Source organism: Theropithecus gelada, chromosome 11 (assembly GCF_003255815.1).
Source record: "Theropithecus gelada isolate Dixy chromosome 11, Tgel_1.0, whole genome shotgun sequence".
Lineage (NCBI taxonomy): Eukaryota > Metazoa > Chordata > Mammalia > Primates > Cercopithecidae > Theropithecus > Theropithecus gelada.
In genome coordinates, this window is record NC_037679.1 from 117,646,528 (window position 1) to 117,668,465 (window position 21,938).

General features: G+C 34.6%; 1 protein-coding gene across 5 annotated transcripts in view; it reads right to left on the reverse strand.

Moving 5' to 3' along the window:
* The window catches only part of SOX5 (SRY-box 5), a 1,043,232-nt gene that overhangs the window by 124,789 nt on the left and 896,505 nt on the right, over positions 1-21,938 (reverse strand). For all 5 annotated transcript variants that reach the window (XM_025402765.1, XM_025402767.1, XM_025402764.1 and 2 more), the window contains one exon: positions 10,056-10,176. In XM_025402765.1, the coding sequence (XP_025258550.1) occupies positions 10,056-10,176 (121 nt within the window). The remainder of the gene's footprint in view (positions 1-10,055; positions 10,177-21,938) is intronic.

The window sequence follows — 21,938 nt, forward strand, 5'->3', positions numbered from 1 at the left end:
ATTAATTATCTAAGAAACCTGAGTATCCCTGAAAAGGTGACAATGAATCAAAAATGTCTCCTTTTCCTTCTGTATTTCTGCCTGACTGCTAAGGCATCATTTAAGGTATTGCACAATAATTCATTTTAAGCTGCTTAACAAGAATCATTAATTATGGAACTGCTTCTATATCCAGCTCTATCTTAGAATACTATGTCTACATTTTGCCTCTATGTCTCATGAAGAAACAAATGGTCTGGAGAAAATTCATCCAAAATGTTTCAAGTATTAGAAAATAGGAATTTGGAAGAGGGGCATTCGCATAAGCCACTTAAGACCAAATCAAATGCATTTTCTCTTTTATTTCCCACTTTCAATATTAAGGCTTAGCAACGATTTAATTTGTTGACTCCCTTTATAGCCATTGCACCTTTCTCTCTTATCAGGGCTTTTGGCAGACATTATATATCTCCTTAGTGTACCTAGGGTCTGAAGTTCACAGGTGAGAACAGGAAGCTTCCTAAATCACTATAATGGTAAGCCTATGAGATACACATTTGGAATGATTGCTGGCCTAGAGACTCTTACTAAAATAATAAATGTTAAACCTCCAGAAGTTAATAAACGTTGTCATTAACATGAATGAAAATGAAAAAAATACATAATATAAATGTCTTGAATGGTCAGAGGCATAGTGACCTAGAATAGAAAGACTCCTGATGTCCTTTTCATTATGACATATTAAATAGTTTCAAAACAGAAGTGTACATTTAATGAATAATGATGATATTTTACATTTATACAATAATTTGACTTCTTTAGAAATGCATATACTCATCCTATTTAAATTTTACAATCTCCTTATGAAGTATGTAGAGCAGACATTACTGTGGCTGCCTGAAAGATGAAAAAGATAAAACATGGAGAGGAAGATGACTTGCCCAAGGGCACAGAATAATATGAAATGGGACTGTGACTACTAAGGTCTTCTAACCCCTTGTTTCATTTTTTGTTTTTTTTCTGATAGAATTTATTAAAGCCAGACAATTAGTTTCTCATTACAAGTCTTATGAATGCTAATTCATAGATAACTCGGGCCACTCCATTTGGAAAGTTTTAAATTCTCCATTAACAAACTCAGAGAGCATTAGAATTTAGAAGCAAACTCTCAGGTGCAAAATGTTCGGAAAGAAACTAAAGTAAAATATCACATACTAGAAATGGAACTGGTTACATGAAAAATTCATTTGGGGCAATATGTACATACAAAAATATTCATTGTAGCATGGTTTGAAACTGTAAATGCTGTAGAAATACTTAAATGTCCATTAGTGGGGGAAACCAAGTAAAATATGATGTATCCATCATAAGGAAATATAGAATAATTTATGTCTGAAAGTATGGAGGAAGAAGACATCCATAATGTATTTTTCATACATGTAGGTAGTTTGTAGTCTATATAGCATATATCCTCACACATACTTTGTGATATACAGTACATATCATAAATGTACATAGTGTATGTATCATATTATGCATATTACAATACACAGATAGCTATTTTGCTACATATTACATATCTATATCTAAATATTTTTATACAAATATATATAATGGATTCATATTTATAGGTATACCTAGCTCTGTTAATGAGATGAAATTCCATTCTTGCTGTGGCAATGAAAATAAAAACTTAGAAGTCTAAGGGTTAGGCTCAGCTATAACAAATTCATATGGTAATACCATATTTTGAAGTCTTTTGGCTGATAGCATGGAGTGCCATTAACCACTCTTTCCATTTTATGTTTACACATCGTCAAGGAGGAGACTCATGTCAAAAAGAGAATATTAAGCTGAATGGGCTTTCGGTTTAAAATGAATGACATTCTTATGTTCCTAATTGTTAAAAAGCAAATGACATGGATTAAAAGAAAAGCTAGTTATGGCCTAATAAAATCTGAGAAATGTATCGAAGAAAGAGTCTTTGCTTTTTTGTTTGCTTGTGTGTATGTATTTTGGTGGCAGCAGTGTGCATATGTTGGGCTGGAAGTTGGATGAAATGCTGGTTACTAATATAGATCCGTTATCATCTCACAGAGTTATGATGATTAAAATCAAGTGACAATATTTAATAAATAATACAATACAGTATAAGCTACTATTTTTATATCAAGTTATAATACTGTGATTGCCACAACAAAGACATCTCCCTTTTTCAGTAATATAATCTTAAGACAATAATATCAACTCCATTTTTAATCAAAAGATATATTTTAATGACCCAGAAACACTTTTCTCATGAGAAGTGGATGATGACTGTCACCACATAATTATGGAATGTTGTATACATTTTTGAACCCAGTTCTCTTTATTGTTCAATCATTTCTTTTTTTTTTTTTTTTTTTGAGACGGAGTCTCGCTCTGTCGCTCAGGCTGGAGTGCGGTGGTGTGATCTCTGCTCACTGCAAGCTCCGCCTCCCGGGTTCACGCCATTCTCCAGCCTCAGCCTCCTGAGTAGCTGGGACTACAGGCGCCCGCCACCACGCCCAGCTAATTTTTTGCATTTTTAATAGAGACGGGGTTTCACCGTGTTTGCCAGGATGGTCTCGATCTCCTGACCTCGTGATCTGCCTGCCTCGGCCTCCCAAAGTGCTGGGATTACAGGCGTGAGCCACCGCACCCGGCCCATTTCGTATTTTTAAACCACTAATATAACTACCTCAAAAGGGAATTTAAATGATTGGTCATTCAGGTACCAAAATAATTCAATTCTTTACAAATATAAATATTTACAAAGCTTTACAACTAAATCAGGATCTCCCAAAGTCATTGGTTTATAAACTTCTGGGAAGGCAGAGGAGAGGGGAAGAGCTGGTCACAATAATTCTAACACACAAAACACAGAAGCCAGCTGGGCACAGTGGCTCATGCCTGTAATCCTAACACTTTGGGAGGCCAAGGTGGGTGGATCACTTGAGGTCAGGTGTTTGAAACCAGCCTGGCCAACATGGTGAAACCCCGTATCTACTAAAAATACAAAAAAAAATATTAGCAAGGCATGGTGGCAGATGCCTGTAATCCCAGCTACTCAGGAGGCTGGGGCAGGAGAATCACTTGAACTCAGGAGGCAGAGCTTGCAGTGAGCCAAGATCATGCCACAGAACTCCAGCGTGGGCAACTGAGCAAGACTCTGTCTCAAAAAAATAAAAAATAAAAACAAACAAAAAACAGAAGCCTAAAGACATGATTATATCCTCTTCTCTCTGCTTATTTACAAAGAATATACAGTATATGATCTTGATAACACATTTCCTATTTTGGCAGTTTGATAAAAGCGTACCATGTTGATGGTTTTTAGCTTGTGCTTTGGTGATTATTTCAGCACTCATCATTAATAACCTGTATGTCAGCTGACACAGTTAAATCAGAAATTAGCATGCAGTCTCCTAAAATGCCAGACACATGAACTCTTTGCATAAGAGATATAATGGAACCCATATGATACTCCCATTAAACAATGAAACATGTGACATTAACTAAAAACAGGAAACACATCAGCAAATATGCCTGAGGAAGTTTATGGTATTTAACTCCTAAACATTAATTTTATTGTGGTGTATGAGGAACTAATTAACTGAGAGTTTCCCTTTTTATTGGAAACGGAAATACTGTTCAGAAAACTGATGAGGAGTAAATACAGCATATTTTAAGTTTATTAAGCTTGGCTCATCGACTTCTATTTATTTAAGCTAATCTCATAAGGCAATTAAATATTTCAATCAGTAACTTTATAAGGCTATTTAGCACATTTCTGAAAAATTAATCAATGTTTTAAAATACAGAATGAGTATGTGAATATATTTCTAGTTTTATACAGCCAAAACAGAGACTAAATACATTTTCTAAAACTCATGAGCTCTAATAAAAGGAGAAGTAAAAAACAACAACAAAAAAAGTTTAAAACTGGCCAGGTGCAGTGGCTCATGCCTGTAATCCCAGCACTTTGGAAGGTGGGTGGATCACGTGAGGTCAGGAGTTCGAGACCAGCCTAGGCCACATGGCGAAATGCCATCCCTATTAAAAATACAAAAATTAGCTGGGTGTGGTGGTGCGTGCCTGTAACCCCAGCTATTCAGGAGGCTGAGGCAGGAGCACCTCTTGAACCTGGGAGGTGGAGGTTGCAGTGAGCCAAGATCACACCACTGCACTCCAGCCTGCATGACTGAGTGAGACTGTCTCCAAAAATAAACAAATAAAGAAAAAGTTTAAAACTTGGTGATTATAATAAAAACAGGTAAGGCTAAGCTTGTATTAAACCAAACAAATGTTTTCATCAGTACTCTGCTACTTTTCTGTAAACAGTTCTTTTCCTCAGTCAGAGGAAGCCTCATTCAAGTATGGCAGAGTGAGTTTGATCCTAACTCAAAGAGAGTGAGTGATGAAATGTCATCAAATGCCAGGTGTGATTTTAAAATCCTTTTTTCTTTTCAAAACAACATCAATATTTTGCTCGTACTATATTATCTCAGTCTTTATCACTTATGAATCACATAACAAGACGGGCACAATGTTAGGCACCAATTCTTAGATAATCTCATTTGATCATTGCAACAATTCTGTAAAATGGATCTTATTACATCATTGTGTAGATGTAATAACTGAAGCTTTGTAACTTGGATTAGGATAATCAAAGCATCAGAATGAGGCAAAATCTGATCCCAAGTCCAGGCTCTCTCCTTCAAAGTACCTCTCTATTTGTAGTGGCCTATTTGAAATTGCATTAATTAAATCAAAACAAATAAACCAAATATTGAATGCTTGAAATCATATTGACAAAGGAATCAATTGCTATAGACAAGTAATTGAGTATCTTCATAATACTGTACGTAGCACTGTTAAGTGGAAAATAAATTTTATTATAATATTCTGTTCTGTGGTTGACAGTATAACAGGTGAATGACAGTAACTTCCAGGTTAAAAAAAAAATCACAGTAATTTTTAAAACAAATATACTCTAGGACAAAAGTTTCCAAACTTTCTTCAATTAAGGTACCATTGATGGTTCAGTAATTGTTTCATGGGACTCTTTTTTTTTTTTTTTGAGACAGAGTCTCGCTCTGTCGCCCAGGCTGGAGTGCAGTGGCGCGATCTCGGCTCACTGCAAGCTCCGCCTCCCGGGTTCACGCCATTCTCCTGCCTCAGCCTCCGGAGTAGCTGGGACTACAGGCGCCCACAACCGCGCCCGGCTAATTTTTTGTATTTTTAGTAGAGACGGGGTTTCACCGTGGTCTCGATCTCCTGACCTTGTGATCCGCCCGCCTCGGCCTCCCAAAGTGCTGGGATTACAGGCGTGAGCCACCGCGCCCGGCCGGGACTCTTAAAAACAAAGGAAATATCCAACCACTCAATTTTATTTAGTAAAGTCCAAACAACTTATCTATGATAGTTCACACAGTGTCCAATAGATGCCTCTGTATTTTCTCTAAAATTTTAAAATATCCTGTTTCCCTATGAATTAGCTATAGCACCCTGGGAATCTTCGCACACAGTTTGAGAACCATGGCACTAGGCACATGTCCAGATGTTCTTGGTAAACATTCTCTATCTGTAGCTATATTTCATATTCAGTTTGATACTTTGAGCCACTCTTTTACTATCAAGCCAGCTCTTTTATAATTGTTGGTTTTATACTGTATACAAAATGGGTTATTTTATTGGATTTTGCCATTCATGCAGATTTTTAAAATTTCCACATAAAATATCTTCCAGTTAAAATCTCTAAAGCGTCTAATGGTTACAATTATATTACTGGAAACTTTATACCCAAACAGAAAAGAGAGGGGCAGAGGAGTGCAGTCTCTAGTAATAAAATAATCATCTATACCTCTAATTTCTACGTCTAAAATATGTACTCTGAAGAAATAGCAGTGATCCTGAACACGGGGTTCAAAGAAGCCATGTGCTGCAGAAAGAGGCCTGGAGTGAGAGTGAGAGAAAGTATTTTTGACTAACCTTATATCTATCAACCACCTTATCTCAAAAGTCTCTCCCAAGTATAAAATGTTAGGCTGACACCAACACGAACATTCAAAAATTATTTTCCTTTAAAGTTGATTTTTTTGTAAAGTAGAATTTGCTCTAGGATGAGCAAAAGCAGTATCTTTCCAAAAACATAAAACTGTTCTACAGGCACCAAAGGCATTTATATTTTATTTCAAAAACATGTATCTGACACAAGCTTCACAGCTCACACGTTGAAGTCTTTGATAAATAGTTTAGGATACTACTCAGACTTTCCAGCAGGGGCAAATGGACTGTGTTCTTGGACTCTTCAACCATCCACTGGGTACTTGTGTGTACTTGAGCCAATTCATTTGTACAGCCAGTTATTTCATTAATTTAGAATTGAAACTTTAGTTACGTAGTTGTTCAAACTTCAAGGGCTGCAATCATTATTTTCTGATTAAAATGAGCAATTATGCACAAATATAATTTACATTTGAGATTTTAAATTATCTCTTATATGGTCTGGGGTGTGTTTATGTATAACTAAGTTGACAGTTTTAATAGAACTGAGAAGTTCAAAATACAGATTATTCAACTAATTTTTTTCTTTCCCTGAATGAACTGGTCTCTGAATGAAGCTGACTGATTAAACCAGTGTTTTCATGTAATTACTTTCAAGTTCTCTATTTTATAAACACACATTTTATATATATATACATATATATGTTATATATGTATATATATAAATATGTTATATATGTATATATATAAAATGTATGATATATATAAATGTATAGTGAGAGAGAGTGAGAGAGAGAGAGAGAAAGGATTTGATTCAAGAATATACATCATTTTTATGCCCTCAGAAGTTTTCAAGTATTTTAGGATTTTAATAAGTAAGGAAAGCAATAGCTAGATATGGATCCATGGAGTGGTTTCATGCTTAATTTCATTAATACCAAACGCCCAAACAGAGTCTGAGATGCTGCTAATACTACATCAACATCTGTGAACTGATCCACGCACTCATGGAAAAGAATGGACAGCAATATTCTTTAGAGTTTGTTTTCTGTCTGTCTAGTCAATTTTCTCTGATGTGCCTGGCTGTGCTCCTACTAATTTACTCTTATATTGTTTAAATGATATACATTCTAGCACTCAAAAAAGGCTCAGGAACCACATGTTGTGGGTTTCCAATCCACACCATATTTCAGCTATTATGTATTTCTTAAAGAAAAAAATCTTTCTGTCCAACTAAAAGCTTTTGTTTCAGAAACAGGAGATGCTAACTCAGTTTATAACGATTAGGTTCCTTAAACTGTGTGTGTATTTTTTTTTTTTTTCCTGTCAAGTACATTTAAAGTTTCTAGTTTAGTTCCAGAGATTTAAAATTTATTTTATGTATTTTATGAAGACATCTAGTCTAAACAGAAACATTTATCATCAGTATGTTTGATAAATGGATTGATGAAAAGTATCTGGATTTTTGATAGCAACAAATAGTGTATCTTTCATATTTGCTTGAAATTGAAAGCAAAATGGGTCGGTCAGTCTCTTTTATTGAAGACTATGTAATAAATGGAAATAATTGGCAACTGGAAAAGTCATACATGGTTGACAACTATGAGGGGAATAAATCAGGAAGTCCCACTGAAGAGCAGAAACAGCACAATTTCTTCTCCTACCTCTATTCCTTTCCTGAAATGTGACTAGGGAGGACATCATCTGGACTACTTTTCACTTCCAACCAGTTCTTCATTCAAACTGACTCAAAATGCCAGGGGTCAACAAGGGTGACACTTTCTTTTGCTACTGGCTTCTGCTTAGTTCTAGAGTTTGCTGTGATCCCAGTTTCAAGCTTGCCAGCAGCTGTAAAGGCTTTTTCCTATTTTATTTCCAAGGTTACAAAAGAAGTGGTATCATTTATAACTGTAAGCGTTAAAAGTATGAATATCAAATGGTTAATATACTATTTTGGAAATGGAAAAAATTCTCCATGCCACATTACATTAACACTCAACAAATTTAGTATGCCAACTCTGTCAAATGAGAGTGAGGTGGAGGTGTTCTTGACCTTTTCCAGGCCTACAGTTTTGCTATTGTTCATATTAAATGTGGTTTTCTCTTCAGCACAATATTTGCTAATGGGACTTACTTTTGCAGTTGCTTTAAAAGATTTTTTTGTTTTATTGAAAATATAACTAATCTATATATATATTACAGGTGCAGTCAAAGGCAACTAATGATTTTAGAAAGTGTCGTCTTTCTTTTTTTTTTTTTACTAAAAACACATGTATGGCATGTGTTTAATGTGAACAGTAATTCCTTAAGGAAACAGAAACAAAACAAAACATCTTTCATGATTTAAAAATGAGAACTAAAAAAATCAGAACTTAGTGTAGCAATAAAAATGAAAATTCTATTCATAGAATTTAAATTATTCTTAGAATTTAAAATATTTAGAATGAACATAGTATTTAATTACAAAAAAATGTTGGTGTGTCTGGATGAATTGATAACTTACAAAGGTAGGATGATATGAAAAGTAACACTAGATGAATAAATTAAGGGTCCAGAGTGAGAATTCCGTTTTAAAACACAGGAAACGAAAGTAAAGAGAAAGATTTCCAAAAGCAGTATGAAAATCTCAAAGAGCAAAGCATCACACATATGCGAATTTTTATAGCCTTGAATGCAGACCACTTTTATCTGAACTACAGAGTTGCAATCTTCTAATGTCAAATGGCTTTGCTTATTTAAGAAATTACAACCCATTTCTTCTATATGATATAGAGAAAGATTGAAAGACGAGAAATAAATGTTGAAATCCCCAATGTGAGAATTTAAAACATCACCTAATAGAAAATGTAGAACTGATTTCTAGTAATGTTAGAGTTTCTCAAATTAATTAAATACTAAAGCATAACAAGATGTTAATGACACAATTTATATATATATATACATATGCCAAAATGCACTGGAATTTAAAAACAATATTCTATGTAATTATATAAAATAATGTTTCACTAATTTTTTTCAGTGGTATTCACTTCTATCAATGAAAATATTTCAATCAACTTGCTTTTACTATTTTCCTTCTGACCATGGTAAAGATGTTCTGGAAGATATCTAGCTTAGCAATCTAGCCTCTCTTTAGAATGTGTTATTATTTTTATCTTACAGAATACAGTTGGCATTTTGACTATAACTTTTTCAAATGATGTATTTTTTCCTAAGACTAACAATGTGCAATTTATATTTGGGTAAGAAAGAGAAAAAGGCATGACATCACAGGCATCTAAAGTTAATAAGCAATATAAACAGTTATTCTAGTATATCACTTAGCTCAAAAAAGTCCTCTATATTGCTTATGTATTCATTCATTAATTCATTCAAAAATGTTGAATGTTGTACTAAAAGTTGAGATATAACAATGAGTAAGACAGAATCAGGAACTGCCTTCAGAAAGTTTACAATTAAAGTGAAAAAGAAAATATACAGAATCCAAAGGAAGCAGGAGAGAGGGACCTAACTTAGGTCAAGTCAGGCAAGTGCTCCCTAATCTGAGCTAGAAGCGCTTCACAATATGAAGGAGAGTGAATACTGATGATGCAAGTCCAGAGTCAAGAAAAAGAATGGTTGGGTCCAAGAACTCAAAAGACTGGTGAGAATTTAGGCTGTAAATATTTGGAGGAGACAAATAACAGGTGAACTCATTCACATTAGGAAATTTGGGTTTATCTCACTGTTAAAAAGGTGGTAAAAAGCATATTCCTATGTCATCTGTGCAAAAAATTAAATGAATCCACAAATTACATTCATACATTAACAATACACTGTAAATAGAAGTTATGAAATTGAGTTATACAGAATATTGGCTTCAGAAGCACAGACTTAATCTAAGCCCTTTTAAATACTAACACACTTCTCCACACATTCTGTGTGTTTCCTCTTTAAAATAAAAATGCAATATAGGTGATCTCATTTCTTGGTGTGGCAGTAACATTAAATTGCCTAATTTAAAGCTTTGCCCTCCACCCACTCCCAGATGAAAAATCAACAGTACTTACTACATCCAGCCTTATAGCTGAAGCCTGGAGGGAGGAGGAATCCTTGCTGGGCAGCTGCAGCCAGTGTCCGTTGATCAGGAGGGAATACGGGAATCATTAATGGCGGCAGCTGACCTTGAACCTGCTGAACGTGATAGAGCGAATCAAAGAGAAGAAGTTTCGATGCTCCATGCTTCTTCCCACCCTCCTTATTTCATGATAAAAGAAAATCATTTATTCAATTTAAAAGACTGGCATAGAAGCTTGCTGGGATACTGGCCTTGAGGATATGCTTTGGGACTACCTTAAACAGCAGAAGTAGAAAATCCTAGAGCTGAAAGGTATTGCTAAATCGACTGTCTAACACAATGAATAATTTCCCTACATGATATCCTTGGCAGTGATGAAAATATCACTACTTTGCATGATAAGCCTTTTTCTTATTGCACTAATGAAATGGCTCAAAAATTACCCCATAGAATGAACTGAAATCGCCCTCTGCAAATCCTACTTGTTGGGACTAATTCTACCGTCTAAAACAAAACTAAGCCTGTATCATTTTATATGTAAATAGCTCTCCATTATTTGAGGACAAATTCTCAAGTTAACACATAATATTGAATTTTTGAATTCTTGAATACAGTAATCGACCTGGAAGAAAGATTACAAAATAGCTAAAACTTTAATCTTTTTTTTTTTTTTAAATAGAAGAGGTAAGTAATGCCAAAAGATAACTGACTTGTCACAGAATTACTTAGACCTGGGTCTCGAATTCAGTCTCTTGAATCCTGCTACAGATTCTCTGCACAATATTTTTGCCTGTATCTATCCCTTTGGAAGCAATTGAACCACTCCTCAGACCACAGGGTCTCCATTTTGGTTGTCATCTTTGGAATACACTCTAATTTGCTGGTCCCATTCTCAGAGTATGGGGCTATATTGGTTAATAAATAATCCATCACAATAGAATCACTATCTTCTTTGACTGAATAGGAATTTTTAGAAATATAACCTAATGTAGCCATTTCTGCAGCCTTGTCACATTATTAGAGATTTGTCATTAACTAAAATAGTTTTATTTGAATAAATATTTAAGCAAGATCTCCCTGGTAAAAATGATTATTGGTTAGTGTTTACTGATGGATGGATATGTAGATGGTAATTTGGGATCATGTTTAAAATTACATTTCTGACAATTTATTCTCCTCCACTAGTCTTCCCACACAGTGAACACTTATTTGTAAAATATTTAATAAAATATCTACTATGTGCAAGAAACTGAGGTAGGCAGTAGAGATGCAAGAAAAGTAGTGAACAAGAAAACCAAAATCCCACATCTATGAAGCCTTGATTATAGTACGGATGATGGTGGTGAAAAAAGTAAAAGAAACAAACACACAAAGATAATTACATATCAATTCAGTCACAAATCCTAACAGCACCTCTGAATTGTCTTTCAGATCTGTTTTCTTGTTTTTCAAGTCACATCACGCATTCCTAGGGTTCTTACGATTCTTAGAGTTCTCATCATTTCTCACTTTAAAAGCCCACCTTCAATTTCTCCTTTATTTAATCTTCCACAGTAAACCTCTGAGCTATTTCTGAGATTTTGGTTGGTGAGTGTGGGGGGTAGCAAGTACTGAGAGAGGGAGAAGGGGAGGAGAGGAAGGGTGAAAGAGAAGGCAATGTGTGTGTGGTGGTGGGGGTGGCAGACAGGGGAGAGAGAAGAGCAATGTGTGAATGGTAGATCTGTTTTCGGCAATGACACCAAATTACAAAGCATTATATAGGGAAAGTTTTATTGGTTATATTGTTAATTGGTTATTATTTGTATATAAAGCATTCTTGTTATGGTGGTTTTTATCTAGATAATTTATACCTTAATAGTTTATAATATTCTTTCAGATGAAATTTTTAGTATTTTAAGGAATAAATTGCAATGAATTCTGGAGCTTTTATGAAATCTGTGCATTCTAAACTTCGGTCTTTTATAGATTAAATTATTAAAATGCATTTTGTTTTAGTATTATAATTTGTTTTAGTGTCTAAATTTTTCAAGATCCACTTGTAAAGAGTGACATCGAAATTTAAAGCTGAGAAAGACCCTAGAGATTATCAGCAACAACATAATCATCATGCTGATGAGGAAATAAGACCTAGCTTGGCCAAATAAATTGTTCAAGATCGCATATTTAGCTAAAACCAAACTTACACTGGCACTGCATCTCCTGACTCAATCTAGTGAGGAGAAGTAGGAGCTAGAGGAACTACAAGGTGGAAATAAAGGAACTAAATGAAAAATAAACCTAATTTCCCAGTCCCAGTGATAGGTTTTTATTAGACCATCATAAAACAGACTGTAGAGAACTGTACAGTAAATAATAAGAATACAGTAAACAGTAAAATAAATGTAATCCAAAATGTGTAGCTAATCTATGTGAGCGACTAAAAGCACATATCAAAATATTGTTAATCCTGATTATTTGTGGGTTCTGTATTTGCAAATTTGCCTATTGGCTGAAATTTACTCATACCCAATTTTAATAATGCCACTTTCCTGGTCATTTGCAGACGTGCACAAAGCAGGTAACAATTTTGTTGATAATTTTTTTTTAAAAAGGCTCCCAAGAATAACGCTTAAATGTCTAGTGTTTATGAGGCAAGAGGGCTGTGGTGTGACTTATGGAGAAGACTATGTGTTAGATAAGCTTTGCTCAGGCATGAGTTATCCTGCTGTTGGCTGTGAATTCAATGTTAATGAATCAATAATAAACATTAAAAAAGGTATTTTTAAACAACAACACACACAGAACGAAGTTATGTATTGATAAGCTGATGCAAAGGTTGTGACCAGAAGCTGCCAAGAACCTATCTATACTTCCTTTAGGAGCAATTGTTCAGCATTCACTAATTCAGTGCTCACAGCAACTTTATAGACCATAGCACATATAAATAATGAGCAGTGACTGTATTATTCCTATATCTTGATGGATTTTCATTGCACTGCTGTGGAAATTTAGCCAACATTTGGGAGAAAAGGACACACAATATCAAAACAATATGTTTTTTGGGTAGATTCTAAAACTAACTTGGTATAGGGTTAGTAATTCATTCTATATATTTTCTAGTTTTGAATATTTCCAAATCCTAATCACTATTAATTTTTTTTACTGAATGTATGAAATTTCCTTTAAACCACTAATTAAAGTTGAAAATGTGTGACACTTATCAATAAGTTTCAACAAAATACTTTTGTCATAAATTTTTAAAAGATGGGGGCATGTTATTCACAGGTTAAATAATTCATAATACACATAAGAGGCTACTTCCTATATTTTTAAAACTTTTTAAAAATCCTGTCTTAATGCTTTTTGTGTCTACCTCAAGATACTACATAGTCTCTAAAATGTTACGAATCCAATACAAATCAATTATATTATCCCGTTTATGAATAACAAGTAAATGCCTATCAATTACTCATAGTTAAATATTTTATATTTTATATAAATGTTCTATTGTTGAAACATTCAATGGCTTCAAGAAATTAACATATTAAGTAGATTCTTAAGATTATTTAATCTGAATTTCATTACGTCCCTATTTATTTATTTATTCAATCCACATTTGCTAAGTAGAATATGCAGTTTGTGGTAACTAGGGATTAAAAGATGAATTCACATACGTGGATGTTCTCTAGGAGTTCTGAATCTGGTGGGGCAAATAGACAGATAGTTATAATGCACTCCTGTTAACCCAATAATACAGACTTGTATAGGATACTATGGAAGTACAGAAAAGAGGCTCCTAACACAGCCAGGAGAAGTCACTAAAGGCCCTGTGAAAGCAAGTGCGGCAGGTATAGGGCCTGAATAGGTAAGGAGCAGAGACAGAGACATAAGAAAAGGAACAGGGGCAAGAAAAAAACATCATGTGAGGGAGACACTACCAGCAGTTAGGAATGGCAAAAAATATAAAGAAAACAGTGGTGAGAGGTCTGCCTGAATCAGTCTATGCATTAGGGTAAGAAACTAGAGATTTCCCCTGTAGGCTCTGGGGAATTATGGAGGGATTAAATTAGGGTCAGTAGAATACCCTGGTGGATATGGAAAAAAGATTGGAGAGGCCCATAGAGACCAAGTGGGAAGTTAATAAAAGGGAACAAATTATGAGGGCTTGATCAGTAGAACAGTGATGGATGAGGAGAAAAAAAAAAAAAGAAATATTTAAGGAAAAAAATGGCAGTACTCATAGATGAAAAAATGAAAAAATCAAAGATAATGTTTACTTGATGTCACTCTACTTATAGTGGCATCAAACAACTAAAAACTCAGAGTAGTAGTGATAATTTTCATGCAAAAATGATGGCTACGGGTTTGGATATGATGTGACTGAGGTGGCTGAATGATGTTGCATCGGAGTTATTTTTCCAGCTGATGGACACTCCAGTCTGAAGCTGAGGGAGGAGATCTTCAGAGGCCACAGTGTGGGGAGTCATAAGTTAATGAGAATAAACTAGACAATCTAGAAAAGATCTGAAGGAAAAAGGGGAACAGCTTAACATCATCTGGGTTCCAACAACAGTTGAACAAAAGGTGGAGAAAAGGAGCCTATTGGCAGATAAAACTAAAGTTAGACAAAAATTTTAAAAATCATGAAGGGTATGGTATAACAAAAGCCAAGGGAATTTCAAGATTGAGGGAGTAAACTAATTGTGAAAAACAAAACAAAACAAAAAGCAGAAAGTATTTGAGAGACAAAAATAACATCTCTGGGAATGATCAGAAGATGAATTTATAATAACACCACTTCCATTAGAATAGAGGGTAGAAATCATATTGTAAAAGGTTGAGCACTGAATGACAGGCAATGAAAAGGAGAAAGCAAATGTAGAAGATTCTTCAGAGAAAGTTGATGAGAGGTGAGGAGAGACATTGATAGTAGCTGTAGAAAGATGTAAAGTGAAGCAAAGACTTTTTTTTCAGGTAGCAAGGTTCTGAGCACATTTATTGGCTGAAAGGGGTGAATAGAAATGGAGAGTTTTAAATGTAGGAAAGAGAGAAACTAACCAAAATTCCAGAGGAGGCTAGAAGACACGGCAGAGGTGGAGGGATTAGTTTAGAATGAGAGTAGCATCTCATCCTCTGGGCCCTGAGGAATGGAGCTATATAATGGATGAAGGCAGATGTGCTTTATGGATAGGGAAAGGGGAAGGTAAGGAAAATCAGGCCTGGCAGAAGAAATTTTCTCAATGATAAGGCAAGGTCATATCCAGAAAATTAGAGAGATTGGGAGTGAGGAAGAAAACTGCAACAAGGTTCCAGGAAGTTCTTGATAATCACTGTGAGAAATGAAAGAGAAAGCAAACCACAGAAATTAAAGAGTGATAGAAGATGCCAAGACCTTAGGTGAGACCACATGAATTGGTCTCCCTTTTCTGTGATTTTTCTCAAAACGTGCCTCGTAATCGTGATTGAGGATCAGAGAAGACGAACTCTAGCATTCAAGGGAAGAGAAGTGGACTGGAGGACTTTGGCAAAGACAGGTTTTGAGGAAATAAAAATTGCTTTTGATCAACAATAGGCTTTGGGTTTAAAAACAGGGTGCGAGGCCTGGAAGGCATCACCAGACTGGGAAAAATACAGGAATCAAAGAACTGGAAGAACTCCATGATCTTAAGGAACAGGTCTTATGTGAGTTTGTATGAAAGCTCAAACAGCACAAACTTATGGTAGGATATTTGTTTAAATTACACACACAAATGTTAAAATGAAAGGCAGCTCTATGGTTTATGTCAGCACAATTACAAATAAACTGTAATATCTAAAACTTTTTCAAATGTTCCTCAAGAGTTTAGTCCGATGAGTGCTATAGTGTTCAAATACACACCATCCTTAGGGATCAGTTCACCTACAAGTGAAATTCAGTCACCTTCAGTGGGGAGCATAGCAGCTGTTTAGAAGCACACAGCAACAATACACAGCAGTTTCTGAGCAAATGAAGAATATAATATCCAAATGAGATTACAAGAGGGGTTTAGGTAGGCAGAATATAATTACCCAAACTGGAGTAACCAGGATAACAAAGCTAACTTTCCACCATTAGCAAGAAGAGACATGGGATCGTCAATGACCCCTAATAGTCTGATTTTTCATTTCATATAAAAGAAAGTCAATTTGTCAGTTTTTCCTACTCAATGCAATGGTCTTTAGGAAAAATTAAAAATAAAGGAGTCAATTTATCTTCCAATTAATCTACGAGGAAGACTAAAGAACATCTCACTGAGGAATACAGGCACATAAAAACATTGCTAAAATTGCAATCCCTGCCTCTCACTTCCCAACAGTCATATTGAAGTTGTATCACCTCTAATTTCATTTGATTCAAGACAAAGACAAAGTAGCCATATTCTTGTAGAACAAAAATGAACAGCCATGTGGATTTTTTACATAGTACTCTTCTTCGGCAAAAAGCCACAGAACTTTTTTTAAAAATCGTTTCCAAGGATGAAAGTGACTTTGCCAAGCAAAGTGGCTTCAAAACAGGCCTCAAAAATACTAATAGAAAGACAGATGGTTCTACTAAGAGCTTGGCTGCCAAACTGGAAAAAAAAAAGTAAAAAACAAAAAAAAAAGGAGTGATGCTATTGAAGCTGACTGCAAAGTTATCTGATGACTACAAATACTTTTGTCCCATAGCAAGTGCTAACTCTGCCTCCAGGGCTGATATAGCCAAAATACTAACTTCCCCACATCCAATCCCCCTGTATTCCTACCCCTCCTAAATGAAACCTGTCAGTGCCAAGCCCCACAAAACAGCACAAGCATGCACTTGATTCTGACTGACTGCTCTGCAGAAGCAAAAAATTGCATTGAAGAACTCCTATTTAGGAATAGACCCACAAGGAAAATTGCTTTTCTTTTCAAAACTGCCTGTCACATTTTCTTTTTCTAATTCCCCTCTTCCTCCTCCTTCCTGTCACCAAAGGGCCCCTGGGCCCTATGAGTTTATATGATACAAACTCAATTTGTATAAAGAAGGCAAGAAGCAGCACCACAGAGAGGTGAAGATAGTTTGCAAGGATAGAGAAATAATCCAGTCAAGACACAGTGCAATTTTCTTTCCAAACTACTACTACAATAATACCTCTACTTTATTTCCTTCAGGGCAACTGTCATTTCTTTTTAACCAGATTGCTACTAGATATAATAGAAACTGAAATATTATATGGTCACTGACTCCTTCTTTCAATGCCTCATTTCACTACTGCATTTTTACTTTTGCATGATATGTTTATTGTTGGCAGTGTTACTAGGATACAACCACTTTCAAAGGATATAGAATTAAGACCTCTGTTACTTTAACACAATAAAATTTCATTCTTAATGCTATGCAGGTTTGTCTTAAAAATTCTTGTTGGCTAATAGTAAACTTAATTTTCAAACCTGAAGCTTTGTTCTTACAAAGCATTAGTTCTTACTAATACACATTAAATTCATATCAAATTTCAAAAAATGATGACATGTATTATAAATGCAATACATGCTTAAACAAAATATATTTGTTGACTTCAGGTATAATCTCCATATTAAAAGTTGCCAATCATAGAAACTTAAGGGTTGCAAAAACATGGTGTAAAATAAGAAAATGGTGAAAAGATATGGGAGAAACACAGCTATTTCATTTGCCAAAAATCATTTTGAGCTGAATAAATGAATTCAAATGGTAATTATTAAAATATATTAGATAATTCATTATTTAAAATTGAGTTTTTATTCTAATATATAGCTATTTCTTAAAGTATTATTTTTCTACAGCTGTTGCTTGATCAAATCAAAATATTTGTTATACAATTCTACTTGTTTCCTAAAGCGTGTGTGACTATTTGTATTACTTATTGTGGTTCTTGACCACAATACAGCATGGTTCATTTGAGTATGCTTGTCTGTTAATGTGAACAGAATCAAGCTTTGCAAATACTACTAATTCAATCTTATTTTATATCATGCATTACTACATTAATTGTCATTTACAAGAAAATGAATGAGAACATAAAATACAGTGATCAACATGAAATATAATATAGTTTTCAGTTATATTTCTTAGGTATCCATGATTAGAAAACAATAAAATTCACTATTAATTTCTAATTTGTGATGTTTTACCCAATGGTTTATATTAGATTATCAGTGATTTTTTTCCCCATGTAATGTAAAATTAATATAAATGTCAGTATTCTTATGTTGAATTTCAGCTCAATGTAAGTTCTTTAAAAAAAATCTCAAAAATTAACAAATGTGGGGAGGGATGAGCTGGGGGCACAGGTAATGGGTACAAGGTTTCTTTTGGGAGTGATGAAAATGTTCTGGTGATGGCTGTAAACCATTGTGAATCTATCAAAAAGCACTGAATTATAAACTTTAAAAGAGTAAGTTTTATGGCATGTGAATTATATCTCAATTTAAAAAATTAACCAAAGCTAGTAAAAAAAAAAACCAAAAAACAAAAAACTTACAAAAATATATAACTTCACTAATACCTGAAGCAGGATTGAGTGTACTTTGAGATAGGTATGTTTTGGAAAAATGTTTTGCATTTTTATAAAGCGCTGTCACAAACACTAGTTCATGCATACTTTATCCAGCCTCCTAGAAATCAGTAGGTCTGGTGTTATTTCCAATCTTATAAATGAGGAAAACTGATAGGAAAACAATCAGTTTTGGGGACTTACATATGATCACATAGCCACAAATTCTTTCATTATTCTTAGCAAAGTATAAATCAAAATACAGTAATTTCCTGATATAAAAATCCTGATTCAGATACAGAGTACAGAAACACTAACAAAATTAATTCCCAAATATTTTCTCACCATAAAGAGGAATAATTTTATTTTATTTTTTTTTAGAGGGAGTTTCGCTATTGTCACCCAGGCTGGAGTGCATTGGCACAATCTCGGCTGTCTGCAACCTCCACCTCCCAGGTTCAAGCAATTCTCCTGTCTCAGCCTCCAGAGTAGCTGGGATTATAGGCACATGCCACCACTTCTGGCTAAGTTTTGTATTTTTAGTAGAGACGGGGTTTCACCATGTTGGCCAGGCTGATTTCAAATTCGTTACCTCAGATGATCCACCTGCCTCGGCCTCCCAAAGTTCTGGGATTACAGGCATAAGCCACCACACCCAGCTAAAAAAGAATAATTTTTAAAAGCTAAAATTCTATTATGTCTTAAGAGATTTTTATACCAAGGGTGGCATTTTGGCTGATTTTAATTTTCGTCTTTATATTGTGCCTTATTTTGCTTTTTGTTTTCTGCACAAAATATTTTTCAAAATTGCTCTATATATACTACTATATAATATGTATACTACTGTATAATACTTTAACAATCTGAAAATGGAGCAGAAAAATAGAGACGCAATAGAACGTCACAGTACCTGGCATAAAATAAAAGGATATTTAACATAGTAACTGCTATTTGGTGTTAATTTCTTAATACACCCTATCCTGAAGATCTCACATTGTTAGTCGGCTTTGCCTATTTTGGTAGAAAACAGAAATTTATTTTTTGATATTTGACTGAAGAAAGATTGATCATAAAATGTTAACGTTTCACTCCAACCGGCTAATTTTCATAAAAAGTATCTGATACTCACATTTACTTCAAAGTCTCTTGAAATCATTACAAGATTACAAGAGGGGTTTAGGTAGGCAGAATATAATTACCCAAACTGGAGTAACCAGAATAACAAAGCTAACTTTCCACCATTAGCAAGAAGAGACATGGGATCGTCAATGACCCCTAATAGTCTGATTTTTCATTTCATATAAAAGAAAGTCAATTTGTCAGTTTTTCCTACTCAATGTAATGGTCTTTAGGAAAAATTAAAAATAAAGGAGTCAATTTATCTTCCAATTAATCTACTAGGAAGACTAAAGAACATCTCACTGAGGAATATAGGCACATAAAAACATTGCTAAAATTGCAATCTCTGCCTCTCACTTCCCAACAGTCATATTGAAGTTGTATCACCTTTACTTTCATTTGATTCAAGACAAAGACAAAGAAAGATTGATCATAAAATGTTAATGTTTCACTCCAACCAGCTAATTTTCATAAAAAGTATCTGATACTCACATTTACTGAAGAAAGTAAATGTATCTGATACTCACATTGACCTTGACGTTGACTCGTTTCTTGCTGATATCTCCCACATCACTATGTATTCTATGCAATGAACTTTCAATTATAACAACTTTAACATTTTTAATATCTTGCCTATGTTGGTTTACTCTTCCTCAAAAGACCTACAATTCTTTCTGGCCAAGAGACATTTTATTCTAGCCGTCCTCAGAGTGCAGACTGCACAGTGTAGCTGAAAACTTCACCTGACTTAGCCCAGAAATAACCCCAAGCCTACAAGGTCAACTAATTTTCAACAAAGGCACCAAGATCACACAATGTGGAAAGGATGGTCTCTTCGATAAAAGGTGCTGGGAAAGCAGGGTAACTACATGCAAAAGATTGCAATGTGACCCTAAGCCATACACCACACACAGAGAAAGTCAACTGAAAATGGATTAAATACTTAAATGTAAGACCTGAAACAATAAAACTCCTAGAGGAAAAAACACAGAAAAAAGCTGCTTGAGACTGGCCTTGGCAATGATTTTTTAAATATCACACCGAAACCTCAGGCAGCAAAAGCAAAAATAAACAAGTGGACTTCTTCAAACTAAAAAGTTCTGCACAGCAAAGGAAATAATCAACAAAATGAAAAGAAAGCCTATGTATTGGGAGAAAATATTTGTGAACTATGGGGTTAATGTCCAAACCACATAAGGAACCCAACTGAAAAATTCAACAAAGGACCTGAACAGACATTTTCCCAAAGAAAACATAAAAATGGCCAATAGGTATGGTAATACCTATCAATCATCTGGGAAATGCAAATCAAAGCCACAATGAAATACCACTTCATATCTATTAGGATGGCTATTATCAAAAAGACAGGAGATAAACGTTGGCAAGAGTGTAGAGAAAAGGGAATCTGTATGTTGTTGGCAGGAATGTAAATTAGCACAGCCATTAATGCAGGGATGGTGAAAATGGGGAGATGTAGGTCAAAGGGGACTAAATTGCAGTCATATAGGATGAACAAATCTAGAGATCTAATGTACAGCATGAGAGCCATAATTAATAAAATTATATACTGAAAATTTGCTTAAAGAGTAGATTCTAGGTGCTCTTAACACCAAAAAAAAAGTAATTATGTGAGGTGATGGACATGTTAATTTACTTGACTGCAATAATCATTTCACTATGTATATGTACATCAAAATATCATGTTGTATACCCTAAATATACACAAATAAAAAAAAGCAAATGAATAACTGAATATTTTTTATCCATGAACCCCTAAAAAAGCTACACTTTATACTCAAGAACAACTTTTTCCTCAAAACCCGGCGTTAAGTGTCGCTGTCTTTATGAAGACTATCCAAACTCTTCAAGCAAAATACATTCATTCATTGAGTGTTCACTTGGTGCCAGGTATTGTATCAGTCTCTGGGGACATTGCAACGAATAAGGCAAGTGCTGTGAAGTAAGTGAAGCTAGGGCAGAGGAAAAGGAATGCTGGGGCAGAGGCTGCAGGTTTCAATGTGGAATCCATGACACAGTGACATTTGAAGACATGGAGAAAGTCAGACAATAAACCTCTGAAATATGTAGTATAATGAACTATGTAATGCCTTGTATTATGGCACTGTTCTCTCCATTTTCTGGAAGAGGAGATGCAGAAAAACCTAAGTTAATAGTGTTCTTACTGTGTTCAACAATGTTGCCCTCTCCTGTCTGTCCTCCATACAACTCTCCCATTAGGTTGACATTATCTGTGTCTGTCT